Source organism: Clavelina lepadiformis, chromosome 4 (genome assembly GCF_947623445.1).
Source record: "Clavelina lepadiformis chromosome 4, kaClaLepa1.1, whole genome shotgun sequence".
Classification (NCBI taxonomy): Eukaryota; Metazoa; Chordata; class Ascidiacea; order Aplousobranchia; family Clavelinidae; genus Clavelina; species Clavelina lepadiformis.
Window position 1 is genome coordinate 732470 of NC_135243.1, and position 14699 is coordinate 747168.

The 14699-nt window shown below is 36.9% G+C and overlaps 2 protein-coding genes across 2 annotated transcripts; one reads left to right on the top strand and one right to left on the bottom strand.

The window, feature by feature from the left end:
- Positions 1 to 1647: 1647 nt before the first annotated feature.
- On the top strand, positions 1648 to 10421 carry LOC143451903 (eukaryotic translation initiation factor 3 subunit B-like). The gene is made up of 17 exons (XM_076952677.1): positions 1648 to 1912; positions 2771 to 2963; positions 3119 to 3238; positions 3313 to 3370; positions 3857 to 3985; positions 4298 to 4455; positions 4578 to 4724; positions 6217 to 6283; positions 6382 to 6428; positions 6719 to 6929; positions 7981 to 8058; positions 8126 to 8240; positions 8530 to 8608; positions 8992 to 9256; positions 9319 to 9505; positions 9921 to 10043; positions 10265 to 10421. The coding sequence occupies exons 1-16, from the start codon at positions 1774 to 1776 to the stop codon at positions 10022 to 10024; spliced, it is 2097 nt and encodes a 698-aa protein (XP_076808792.1). The 5' UTR covers positions 1648 to 1773; the 3' UTR covers positions 10025 to 10043; positions 10265 to 10421.
- Positions 10363 to 13429, bottom strand: LOC143451904 (uncharacterized). The gene is made up of 6 exons (XM_076952678.1): positions 13130 to 13429; positions 12559 to 12681; positions 12169 to 12291; positions 11812 to 11906; positions 11578 to 11748; positions 10363 to 11004 (listed from the first exon to the last, which is right to left on the bottom strand). Exons 1-6 carry the CDS (start codon positions 13187 to 13189, stop codon positions 10713 to 10715), a joined length of 864 nt encoding a protein of 287 aa, XP_076808793.1. The 5' UTR covers positions 13190 to 13429; the 3' UTR covers positions 10363 to 10712.
- Between the last annotated feature and the right edge of the window lie 1270 nt (positions 13430 to 14699).

Sequence of the window (14699 nt, forward strand, 5' to 3'; positions counted from 1 at the left end):
ATACCTCATCATATTGAAACAGTGAAAGTTAACTTTTTTATATCAATCAATCATTTTATCGTTTGTCAAAAGCATGGTGGAAACGAAAAAAAACAAGTTAGTTGTTATCAGCACGAGCATGAATGGGAAAAAATGACAAAGCTGAAAAGGCTTAAAATGTGCCCAAAAGTAATTTAGGTAATAACTTTTGGTAACTAGCACGACCACCAAAACCATTAGCTAAATCCACAAAACATGAGTTAAAAAGGTGAAGTTAACAACATTAAAGTTAACCAAACAGCAACATTAAAGTTGCTAAATCTTGCAATTGCCATTTAAGTATACAATATAAAAGAGAAAATTACAAAGGAAAACTTGAGAACGTTCTCACAGACATTAAAAAGGTTGTTATTGACAACAACTTTACATTAAATTGACTATAGTCCCGAATGAAAAGTAGTAATTTTTGATAATAACTTGTGAGTGTAGAGAAACAAACGTTGGTATAACAGCACACAATGTTGCTTAAATTATTTCTTTCACTTTTAATTAATAAGTTGGCCTTTTTAAGTTCTTGCAGATGCCACACATTCCATTATAGCCCATGGATAATGATGAGCACTAACTTAATTACCAGTTACCAGAATAGCCTACAGTACGATTAGTGCATAAATACTTTTAGGTACATTTTAGTACAAAATGTTTTGGGTCTCCTTTACTTTTGCATATCAGCCTGAATTATTAAGGAAATATATATCATGTCATTGCTTCTTCTCTTTTACCTCATAACTTCTTCACTTTCGGTTCAAGTTGGAGTGCAAAAGTACAAGAGACCCAATATGTTTAGATGCACAACAAACAGGTGGTTAAATAAACAAGCAGGTAACATCTATAACAGACTACTAACCTTTTTACTTTTTTCTGAATGTCTTTCCAACTGTTATTCTGCCTTGGACTTCAACGAACAAGATAAATTTTCCCTAACTCAAGGATAAAAGGTTAAAGGTTAAACTTATTATTTTCACACACTTTGAGATGTCACTCTACATTTTTTGTCAAAAAGAAACCGAAGAAATTTTTTACCAAATGTAAACAAAAAGGTAGATGCAAAGGCATAAAGCCCATAATATAAAATTTTTTATTTATAGAGAATTGGTCGTACGTTTAAATTACCTATACAAACAAATGTTAACTTCCAGTAATAGCAATATTGTTTTTGAAAAGAATAAGTATTTGTAATTTCTGACATTTCACCAAGAGCATATACATTTTTTAGCAAACAAATTTTCACCTACAGTTTCAGGTCAAAGTTATCATAATTTATTCTTTGTTACTTCTCGCTTTTATTGGTGATACTGATTCAGTAACGTTACACAGATGCAGGTTTGAGTTTCCTGAGTTAACTGCAAAATGTTCTTTTTTATGTTTTGCTTTGATGAAGGAGTTCAAATTTGTTTTATAATTTCAGAACCATTTAGGCCTAAAATTTTATTGCGCTTTATGCTACCACTGAGCCGGTAAAATATTGTTCAGTCATATTTAAAATTTCCTGCTGAGTTTTGCTTTTTTTTGCGTTTGTGCTAAAGTCGTTGTAGGACGTTAACAAAAAATGGGTGGAGTACTGTAAAATTTATCTTTAGCGCCCTCCTTTTCCACCATTCACGTGTGAATTTTGCAACTCAGTTGACGTCTCTAGCGTAGTACTTCGGCCACTGTTATGCTTTGGAAACTATAAAAACAGCTTATTTCATATCATAACCAAAGAATTGTCGTATATTTTTCTTTTATTTCGTTATGGTGGCTAACATGGACGATGAGGAACAATGGGAAGACGTAAAATCGCGGAAAAAACGCGTCGAAATCACCAACGGTTTTGAAGAAGAGCCTGATTTCAGTGACCCAGATGATTACGTGGATGATATTTCCGACTCAGGTGCTGTTTATAGGCCTGATATTCAATTGTTCAATCATTAGTAGTTCCAACTGTAAATAAATTTTAATCCTGTCTTGGAAGTATGTCAATTTTTAATGAAAAAGGCTGCCACTATTTCACCAGGAAAATCTTTTGTTCAAAGCTTTTTTCACAGCTTTTTGTTAAACGAACTTAAATTTTATAACATAGTAACCTAAACCTAACCTAATTCAATGTAACTCCAAAAAATCTTGAATAGCCAAAAACAAATTTTTGCATAATCATTCTCCTAACCTAATTGCCTATCTTTAGCCAACGGGCTGTGTCACCAACATAGGGTGAAATATTCACTTTGATATAAAAGTGCAGACAAAGTGTGTTGTGATTGCATTAAACTTTCAGTTCTTTGTTTATTTAGTTTAGGTAGCGTTTGAATAATTAACTTTGTGTATTACAAATCTGTGTGAACGCATAAAAGTTTATGTGCACATTAATCAGTTAATAGGTTCATATACATGCCTGTGTCACACTCTCCACTGTGTTTGCTTTCCCCCTCCGCTTAGTTTTGGAAATAACATTTCTATTGAAGCATATTCAACTCACATATTCACTTTGATGTCGCTCATTTTGCAAAACGATGTCATGTTTTTATGCGCATATAGCTTCAGCTTTGTCTTCTAATACTGGCCATATATAAATTATTAGTTTTGAGAATGTCTGTTGGTAGGGTTATATTTTCATTATCCATTTGACTAAGTAAAAAATTTGCAGGAGCTTGTTTTCAATGGCGAAGAACCGAAGAGTATTCGGTCATATTTTATAAACTAATTTTGTAGCTTGCTTTGTTGCATTATCGCAACTACTTTTGTGATGTCACAGAACTTCTTCCCGATCTTCTCGAAAAGCGACCAAAAGAAGCTGACGGCATTGATGCAGTGATCGTTGTTGATAATGTCCCTATGGTCGGGGCTGACCGTCTCCCCAAGTTGAAAACTGTCATTTCAAAAATATTTTCAAAGTTTGGCCCGATTCACTCCGATTATTATCCGGAAAAGGATGGGAAGACAGTTGGGTACGAAACTTTTTGAACTTTCAGAAACTAACTTTCATTTGAGACGTTTAAAATTTCAAGATTTAAAAGATTCAGTTTAAACTGATGCTCTTGTAAGACCAGTACAATAACTTGCTATAATTCGCATGAGGTCAGCACTGGATTTATCTCAACAGATACATCTTCATCGAGTACGAGATGTTCCAAGGAGCCCGCGACGCCGTGAAAGGCGCCGACCTTTATAAACTCGATCGATCTCACACGCTTCGACTGAATCTCTTCAGTGACTTTGACAAGTATGGAATCGTCAATCGGATGCATTTATACGACTTTGGTTCTTGTTGTTTTATATTGTTTCTTGTTGCCATAGATATAAGAATGTGAAGGAAGAATGGACTCCACCAGAGAGGCAACCATTCAAAGATGTTGTGAGTAAAATCTTAATTTGATTCTCGTCTGTTGCATGAATCATATATAACATAACTTTTAACTTAGCATGTCCTAAATAACCACAAATCAAATGGCAACAGGATATGGGCAAACAAACTTTTAGGAACCGGATCTTTAGAATATTTCTTGTTCCTGGACAGAGATGCGGAGTCAATGTAGAAAAAAGTTTGAAAACCACTGCTATTAAGCATCGTGAAATGTTTGTTCGCTTATCGTGATTTAAAAGTAGCTTTGCGTTAGCCAATGCTGTTGACCATTACAAAATTTGCATTTTTTTAGATTTAAATTGCAATGTCATAGTTATGGAATAAAATTAGGGATGGTGCGGGAGGGACACAACATATTGAATAAGATTCAATTTTATTCAATGGTTAGAAAAGCTGTGTAGAGCTCAGTAATTGCTTCTGTCAGTTTTTTCAATCAACCGTGTAAGTGAGTCATGTGAAGGTATGTTTTGTCACCAGGGCAACCTCCACTATTACCTGGAAGAGGAAGATTGTAGTGATCAGTTTAGCATCATCTACGAGGGAGGCCAGAAGACGGCAATCCTCCTCAACAGCACCTCAGGACCATCCGTGGTGGAAGAGAGACCGGTAAATTTATCACTAAATTTCTGAGTTTAAGGGGTCTCAATTTACTGCCTACTTCTTTACTCGGGTTCTATGGATGTGTTTTTTATATTTGGAAATTTTTGTTTTGAATTTCTTGCAACTATTTTAAAATCAGATCAATTTTGAAATAATTCAAATATTCAATCAATTTTTTCAACTTATAATTATATTCTACAACTGAGAAACAAATTGTAATTTAGGCATGTTTAGGATTTTCAATATACTCCAATAAAGCCATCCTTTTATACTTGTTTAAATGATTATAATGAATGATAAAGATCTATTTTGTTCAAGCGTTGGACGGAGACCTACACCCGCTGGTCTCCTAAAGGTTCTTATCTTGCCACGTTCCACGGCAAGGGAATTGCATTGTGGGGCGGTGAGAAGTTTAAACAAATCCAGAGATTTGCGCACCCCGGTGTCCAACTCATCGACTTCTCTCCATGTGAAAGGTGCAAAAATTTGTTTAAAACTTTCAAAGCGCTGACAGTGCTTTGAATTGAAGAATTTTCAAAACACAAAATTGATCAAGGTGATATCTTCCAATTAATGAGAATGCCTATTTTTTTCATAGATATCTCGTAACATTCAGCCCGATGCCAGAGCCGGGTAACGACGAGATGCAAGCTGTCATTATCTGGGAGATCTTCACCGGAGCAAAGAAACGAACATTCCAGGCAGACATGAGCGGCGATGATGATAGGCAGTGGCCAATATTCAAGTAATATTTCTGTGCACTGCTTGTTTATAGCCATCATGTGATGTTTGGCGAGATAGTTCGCAATGGTGGTCACATACGAGGTCTGTTCGAAAAGTATCCGACTTTTTGGCATAAAACACACAACACAATGAATTTCAGAAATTTTATGTAACTTTCTTCAAAATAATCCCATTGGCGGCCCACACACTTTTCCCAGCGCCTCTTCCACTTCTGGAAACATCTCTTGAATTGCTCCTCTGAAATGTTCCATGCTTGTTCAATGCTCCTCTGTCGATTTTTCCATCATGTCTTTTCGTGATTGAAATCATGTCCCTTTTAGAGTTGTTTTAAACTTGGGGAAATTCCAGAAATCACATGGTGTCAAGTCTGGAGAGTAAGCCTGGTGAACGAGTGACAGACCTTTTTTGGCCAGAAAACTTTGCATTACGTGGACGGAATGGGCGGGTGCATTGTCGTGGTGAAGCCGAGAATTCTTTGCTGCTTTCTTCAAACAGCTTCACGAAGGACTTCCAAATAGTACCCTTTGTTGATTTTTACTCTTTTGGAGTAAAAATTTACCCTTTTGGTTCGTACTCGTGATGCACAGTGCCCCCCAAAAAAAAACAGGTCATCATCACTTTCACGTTGCTGCGAGCTTGTCATGCTTTTTATAACGTTGGAGATTTTACATGCTTCCATTGTGAGGATTGAAACTTGGTTTCTGGGTCGGAACCGTAAAACCGTAATGTTGTGACGTAATGGAATGTACTGAACCCGAACTTATTCCCACATCTGCAACGATTTTTCTTACTGTTAAACGACGATCTTCCAGTTCTAATTGGCAAACCTTCTCAATCACCTCGTTTCAGCTTATCGATGATCTGAGAATCACTCGCTCTCCAGTGACATTCCGCCATCTTTAAAGCGATTAACTTTTTTTTTTTTAAAACTTTAAAACCTTACGTTTTCGTATTTTTAAAAAAAAGGGCTTAAGGCCTCATCTCCAAAAACCTTGAATCTTTCGAATAGTTTCAGTTTAACTATCACCAAGCTTTTGGCAAAACTTGATGCAATACCTCTGTTCGATGCGTTTTGTCATTGAAATGCGATTTTGCATGAAGAAAATTCGCCAGACATGGCCGATCGGCTTGAAACGATTCATACAGTAGTGACCTAACAATGCCCAAAAAAGTTTGGCAGGTGGTACTACTTTTGCCGGGAAGAGAAAAGGTCGGATGCTTGTAGACCTCGTAGTTGATAATGATGGTTGGACAATTCAACCCACAGCTTTAAGTCAAGTTGTCCTGGGTTGAATCTTGAACCATTCACAATATTTGTGTGATTTGATAATTAGTTTTCTGTCAGTTTTTTCTTGTGCTAATGATGTTTTTGCGATGATGTGTTAGTGATGTTTTCCTGACTATGCAATGCACAATTTTAAAGCATTTTGCAACGGGAAGATTGTTTCAGACTTTAAGAGAATTTTTTCATTTCTCATTAATTTTTCATTCAGGTGGAGCCACGATGGAAAATACTTGGCTAGGAAAGCGAAAGGAGTTTTGAGCGTTTACGAGACTCCGGTAAGTTCCCTGTGTTAGATATTTGAAGTCAACGCTAAAAGCATTGCCAACAATCGTCACAATATTGAAACTCTTATGCACGGCTTCTGTATTTGCAGTCGATGGGATTGCTGGACAAGAAAAGCATCGCCATTGATGGGATAAGGTTGGAAATTAATTTAACATACTTTGATTTGTAAAAGTTTTGTGTATCGGCTTTGATCTTTTCTTTTTTAAACCTTATATTAATTGAAGATAAAAACATTGTTGGAAGTTTTATTAATCTTTTAATACACATTCATGTAACATTCTTCTATATTACCTTTCATTTATACCATTTTATTTCATCGTTTATTCCACATTGTCACGGCATTGAGCTCAACTTACTACGAAGAATTATCCTTTGGTTAAATTCCTTTTTCTTGATTAAGTTCAACCAAATCTTGATATTTTCAGTGAATTTTTCTGGTCACCAGCTGACAACATGTTGGCATTTTGGATAGCGGAGAGAAACGAAATCCCCGCTCGTGTCATAATCCTCTCTATTCCATCAAGGAAGGAAGTTCGTGTAAAGAATCTCTTCAACGTTGCCGACATTCGACTCAATTGGCACAAGCAAGGGAAGTTTCTGTGCGTCAAAGTCGATCGATATAACAAGGCCAAGAAGGTTTGAAAATGCTTAAGTTACATTTTCAGTTAAATCCGAGTTATTTAAGAATGGTTTTGTTGAAGTCAGTTCAGGCAGAAAAAGGATTCATCTAAAGCCGGGCGTTCTATACACTTTAAGTTACTATTATTGATAAATATTATGTAAGTTGATTGAATGTTATATGTCGCTGCAGTGATATACGGTCACTATGTGCGATTTTGCCGCGTCTCTCATTTCCGTTTTCCGCTAGATCAAATTACATTGGCATTTCTTCGCAAAGACGGTTCTTTTCGCAAGAGTCTTATAGGTTGACGTATTCCATTGTGCAATTCGTTTTGAGCTTCGGCAAAATGTACAGTTGCATTGCACTTCTTTAAGGTCGTAAAGGTTTCTTACTAAATATGATGGTGCGTTTGTAGCAATTACTTTAATTTAACATAAAATTCATTTCAAATCTATCACATAATAGACCAAATTGCACCAACCCAGAATCTATCTCTTAACATTATCTCACCCAAATCTACTTTCCTTTAATCCCAGGCCATGAAGTTCAAGTTTTTGGGTAATGTCTTTTTCAAACGTATGTCTTGCAGACGCGTGACCTACTTTGTGTTGTGTTCAACCAGGGTCAGGGTATTTTCCATTATAAGCGCAATGTCTGACATTGCACAGCTAGTAAAGGTTAATATTACAGAGTAGTATTTCTATTAGCGCTTCGATTGAATGTATTTGGAAAGTTCCTTTAAAAGACTTGACCGCTACTTATGCGTGTGATCATGTGACAATGACCGCTGGTTCGTAATTATGCAGTTACGTAAATTTTCCAGTTACGTCCAGCTCTAGTTTTATTTGCTTACAAAGCTGGGAACTCTCAGGCCCCATTTTGCTGCGGGATTCTTTGCACTCCTCGATAAGAATCCATTAATAGCTTTATTGCACATGGAAGTCCTCTGTAGTGCAGAAGCTTGTCACACTTGATTCCTTGTCTTGTGCGCTTACTGAAATATTTGCCGACATGATTTTGAGAAAATGATATGGCAACGTTAATTTTTATTCTCATCAACATCAGGCGAACATCTCCAACTTTGAAATCTTCCATATCCAGGAGAAGCAAGTTCCAGTCGACATCGTTGAACTCAAAGAACAGGTTTGTTGAGAAAATTAACGCGAAATATTCGAAGTTTTAAAATTTACTTAAAGTTGCCGTCGATCAGGTGAATGCATTCGCATGGGAACCAACCGGGAACAAATTCTGCTGCTTGCATGGGGAATCCCCTCGCATATCGGCCACCTTCTATGAGATCAAGGGGGGCAAAGTTGAGTGCCTCGGTGAGTTACACGGCGCATATTGTGCAGAGAGTTGTGGTCAATGATGTAATGGTCCGATTGTTTCAGTGTTGTTTGTAACAAATTTTGTCTGTGTGAAGGAAGCTGCTTATCATGAGTTAGTGGCATGGTTTGACGTGATTTATGTTTTATTACTAATATGTACTGTAGATTATTATATATTGCAATTTTTATTATTGTTTTAATAAAGCTCAATAGAACTGATTATTATTTTATTCTTCACCAGTGCTACTGCGGCATATTGTTGCTTAATAAAGGTTGTTTGTTGCAGAGACAATGGAGAGGAAGCAAGCGTCCCACATATTCTGGTCACCTGCTGGTCAATTTGTGCTGCTTGCCGGTCTTAACAGGTACTGGGATTTATTTCATAGATATTCGCACATTGCACGACTGACTCTTTATCTTCGTTGAGTTTGTTTGTGAAGTAATTAATCAATCATTCCAGAATTTGTGTTCAAATCTACTAAAGTGAATTTCTGCCATTTTATTCTAACTTGTATCCAATGGAAGATTATTCACTCAAAACTGAGTAAAAGAAATTTAAGTTACCAAAAATTTGGCCCATATTGAACTTGAGTAACTCAGCATTCACTGTCAGCAGAACAAATGATTCTCCACCAACTATTTGTTAACATCTACTTTATTAGTTTAATACATTCTGCAACTTTTTGGTTTTCAAGTGTTTTAAGATCTAGCCCCATGGTAATGTGATGTCCATGTTATTCCTCTCCAGCGCCACCTCTCAGCTGGAGTTCATCGACACGTCGGACATGAGCGTGATGAACACAGGCGAGCACCTGATGGTCTCCGACATAGAGTGGGACCCAACAGGGCGCTACCTAGTGTCCATCGTGAGCTGGTGGGCCCACAAGATTGACAACGCTTACTGGGTCTGGTCATTCCAGGGCCGACTTCTTCGGAAACATCCGACCGAGCAGCTGTGCCAGTTGCTATGGAGACCTCGGCCGCCGACGCTTCTCAACCATTCGCAAATCAAGGTTTGAAAGATTAAATTGTGATGTAACAATGAGTGATTTTTAGCATTGATTGTTGTGAGCAGAAGATACGTAAAGAGCACAAGTCGTACAGCAAGATCTTCGAGGCCAAAGATCGTCAGCTCCAAAACCGAGCTTCAAAGGAGATAATTGAAAAACGGCGCCATCTAATGGAGCGCTACCTCAGCTATCGACGTCAGTGTCGTGAAGTTTACCTCGAGACTACCCCATATAGGAGGGAGCTGAGAAATGGTGAGCATATTGTTTATTATGCATCAATAAGTTTGTTTAACAGACCACGTTATGGTGCCACATGCTGTGTTAGTTGGAACAGGTGCACAAATTTGGCCTTCGCCTATCTTTAACAATGGGCAGATTTGTATTGATTGCAAAATGGTTTCAAATTTTTGCTAATTATGAAATATTCAAGGCCTCAAGGGTAAAGTTACATGTTTTTTTTTACTTTTCGTATAGCAGAGAGCATAAGTCTAAATGTTTTTCACGTTCTTGAGACTGTAATGAAAGAAAACATTTTATGAAATATATTCCATGCACTGTTGGCACAGACATTGGGAAGTTTAATCTGTGTACTGCCTGCATGTTAAAGCAGCAGAGTGACCGCACTTGTGCAATGTGATATCTATGAACCATCGGGTTGTTTGTGCAGGAGTGAACACTGACGAAGTGGACAGCCACGCAGAGGACTGGGACGAAGTGACCGTTGAAATTTTACTCGAAGAAGAAGACATTGTACTCAGTGATAAGGAGTAATCGCCCAAGCTTATAATCGGTATTTATTTCATTCAATCTATTCTGTGTTTAAGTGCTATGCTATGTAATTACTGGGGTTGTACGAACGACTTAATAGTTGTCAATACTTTCTTGGTCATAATGAGAATTAGACTAGATAGAAACACGATGATCGGTACGATAAGTTCCACCCTTTTTTTGCTGACTAATTTAACTTTTTAACCCTATCATCCATTATAAAGCCGCTTTGTCTTCTTTCAGGTAATTGTCAGCATCAGCTCGCACTAGAAGTTGATGTTGCTTCATGTAAATATGGAATATTTTGAAGTCTTGAGCTGGAACAGGTTGTGGATTAGGCAAATTGTTTATTACGTGTATTTTTAAAGCTGCTAAGGAATAAACCTGGTGCGGAAGACAATATTGTGTCTATGTTCTTTGAATAACTACTACAGTACCCCATTGAATCACAATGATAGCTTGTGTGATGTCAACAATCAATAGTTTAGCAGAGCATACAACAACAACCCAATTACAGTGGTGCTTGTAGAAACAATATTTTAAGTGTTTTCAGCACCAAAAGCCAATTCTTTCAAAAGCCCAACACATTCGGGCGGTATTGTCAAAGTTTTTTTGTAAACGTTTGTTAGTAAGTTGTATAAAAATAAACTTTATGATGTAGGGGATACAATTGACAAATTGTGTAGAACGCTTACGCATACATCACATAGACATCATGTTTCGATGCCACCATAAGAGATGGTGTTGAGGGAAAAGTGAATCGTTCAACATGTAGAACTTCATTGGTGGCGCTGTTGAGCAGTTTAAATTCAAAATTTTCGTCTTTTATTTCGCCACGAGTATCATCGTGATCCACGACTGAAAACTGTCTTTTAATAATAGTCCTTTGGCGAAATATTTCTTTGCTTCGAATAACCACTTTTTCTCGTTCAAATTCCGTGTTAGTAGCTTCCGTTAGTTCAATGGCGACGTTTTGTCCCTTCCTGAACACATGCAAATGCAATCAGTGCTCCATTGTTAGGTCACTAAGTTCGAAACCATTAACTTCACAATAGACAGATTAATAATACAGTCAGACCTCGTTAATCCGGACCACTTTGTTTCGTTATAAAATGTCGGTTTATCGGGGTATCCGGATTATAGGAAAGCGAAAAATCAATCAAACTTGCAAATGCACCACCGTGTTCAAAAAGCTGTATGCACCTTACTCCAATCCTAAGTATGCGTAGGAGTTTAAAGAGAGTAACTGCAACATTATTTCGTCAACTAACTACTGTATCTAGAACAATCATGAATCATTTTTGCTTCAATCTAAATAATCCAGTTTATTAGATTTTATTGCTATTTATTTAGCAGATTTGTTCCAAACTTGACAACGGGGTTTCCGAATTAAGGGGTAAAATGCATAGAAAGAAATCTGTTCTCAGCAGCTTTGTGTTGGATAACAAGGATTTCGGTTGTTCTGGGTTCGGATTATCGAGGTCTCACAGTACACACTTGTAGAATCAAGTGATTAACTCAGTGTTTAAGTCTCTGTCCCCTGTGTAAATACCCACTTAATGTTGAGCCAGAAAAGCTGTTGATCTTTTTCAACATCCACATATTCATCACCATCAAGGACCTTCCACACGATGGCAGGATAGGTCACTTCATCATCAGGATCCTTGTAATATTTGAAAAGTAATCGTTTTTCATCGAAATCTTGCGCATTGCCGATGCATCTAGCCCTGTGAGAGAAAATATTCACAGAAATATCTATTGCTTTAAAAATTGACTCACAGCAAACTTACGAAGTTAGTTCTGACGTTTCAAAAGTGATTGAATAATTGGAATGGCATTCAACATTGTCCAGCGGCAACCATTGAATTTCATGAAAAAGCTGAGGCTGTGAACAAATGTAAGCTATATATATGTATATACAATATACATGTATTCAATGGTAGTATATGTAAGCTATATTTTACATTTTTAAAGTTATTTTATATCTAAATAAACAACATATAATTCATTCATTTTATTCTTCGCCTGAAATGTGGGGGAAAGAATTGTGAAAATGATGGTGATCACAAATATGACGAAGCCTCGAGGGTATTGACAACATTTTTAGCATCAGCACCAAACCCAATAATTCTCTTCATGAGACTCACCGTCACTGCAACACCACGCCTGTTAGGCAGGTGGCAAGTGGGCAGAGTTATCTTCACAGGTTTATCAAATACAGAAGCCGGTGAACATCGAAGTGTTGGCGTGAGTCGGACTTGCTCCGGAATCTAAATGAACATAATTTTGTAATTAAAAATGATAAGTATCTTTATAGAAGAGGGAAGTATTGCAGTTTTCAACAGGAAATTGTGCAAAAACACAATTTTTTCATAATGGTATGTCTGAAACCTCAGCTCTATTCATAATAAATCAGCAGTGAAGTAACCAACTTTGCTTGGTTTGTTTCATACAAGTCATAGCGCCATGAAAAACACTTCAATTTGGAAAAAGACTAGATGTATAAAGTGGTCCAAAGATCATGTTCAAAGCCCAACCTCTGCGCCGTTGTCTTTGTAGATCAAAGTGAAATAAAGAAGTTTGTTGTCTTCAACAGCATCAGTTGGAATGGAAATCTCACAACCACCCAGCTTTATGCTGCCCCCGTGTGGTGTTACAACCTGCAATACAAATGCCAGATATATAGCATCAATTGAAAAACACTTAGATGCCCGACTGGAAAATTTGGTAGTTTTTCATGAGAAATCATGCGCCCAAAAATGCTATTTCTAGCGAGGATCGAAGTCTCATTTCTTGTTAGTTTATTACAAATTTGCGTGAAAATAAAAACGTTTGTGTATGTTGATGAATCTCCTGCGTGCAGGTGCCACACTTTCCATTATGGCTCAGATATTGATAAAATTCTGATTAAAAATTAATATGAGTTTCTTTTTGCTTTTGTGTTGGTGATACCGTTATGACATCACCATGACACCAAATAGTCTCAAGAAGCTAAAAAGATAATAAAATCTAACAACACAATAACAATAACCTCTAAATTATAGATTTTATATAAGAGGAGTTTGAAGTGAGCAATCAAAAAATCTAATTACATGAGCTTAGTCTAACCATGGACGTCTGTAGCGGTGAGTAATCGGACGGTATGGCGTCCAGCACATATTCAATCATAACTTCAACACTTTGGAACCATATAGACCTAATCTACTGTATCTCATTTGATACTGACAGAATGGTTGCTGCAGGTGACCAGTTATTTTAAATTGACCTCTTTCAGCATTTTCAAATGTGTACGGTAAATAATGAATTTAATCGAAACTGGATATAATGGCTCCAGGCTGAAGGTTTCACTTCCTGAATTCCTAACGTTTCTTCCTGAACCTATAAAAAATTAATAATAAACCATTTAAATTTAACACAAACATAGCCTAAGCCCTAATATCACAGTTTGATTGACCTTTTCAACCTTCTGCAAGTGACACAAAAACAAAACATTTAATAAGCTAGCAGAGGTTTTCTGGCAGACAAAGTGCACTGGCAGAACTAAGCTGTCAGATATTTTTATTGGCAAATAAAACATGTGCATTCATATATAAGAAACATAAAAAGAGTTTGCAATTACAAACACTTTGAAAATGCATTGATTAATTCAAACATTAAGTTAACAATTAGTCGGACTTCTTATATTATACCTTCAATGTTGTCTGCTGGATATTAAGCGATTATAACCAACAAGAACAGCGCTATCATATTTGACACTAAACAGAAAGTGTCGTCAAACAATCTACAAAAAGTTGTTAAATTTGAGTTGCCATCCACCATGTTATATGACCGTGACGCGACACCTGATCGAATAACACTTTATCGAACCGACAGTTGATCGAATCGACTGTTGCTTCTCCCGCACACAGTCATAGCAAAACGTGGCGTACCGTTGCATTGTTTGCTGTAGAAAATTAAAATTTGGTGACTTTTCCTAAAAAAATGTTCAGCTATCTGTCCATGTTTGTTTGATAAAGTTGGATTTTGTAATTTTTGAGATATTGTGATATTTATATAAATTTGCTCTCTCTCCGCATTGAAGCGTATTACTCATTTACGCACCAATAACTTGACTAACTATTCTTTTTCGTTCTCTTTTCACAGCGGGGGCGCGGCGTAACAAGAAGAATTTATAGAAATGTGTCACTTTTAGAAATACCTAATTTACACTAAATTCACTTTCTTTAGTTTTACAATTATGATGTATACAGGAAGCCAGATGATGTTTCTACTAACCTGTAATAATCTCATCAGTCTACGACGCATAGGTTTCTAGTAATTAACGATTGCAAATGTGTGTGCGGGGTTGGCCACACCTAGTTTTTTTAGTAAACTCGCGAGCCTGGTTAGGATAGGGTTAAAAGATCCACAATTTATCGAAACAACTGACGATATGCACTGTTAATAGAACGACAATTTATTAAAAGAACTGACGACATGCACTGTTAAAAGCACGACAACTGACGAAGTGCACATTTTAACCGCATTCATTTAATTACAAGTTGTGTGCAATTGCTCGAAGATAACTTTTTATGTCCATATTCGTTGAGTCATAATTTTCGACTATGCTCTTCAGCCGTTGGTTGACAGCGTCGTAGCGCTTCTTCCGAGTTGGGCCATCGATTCCAGCACTCAATTG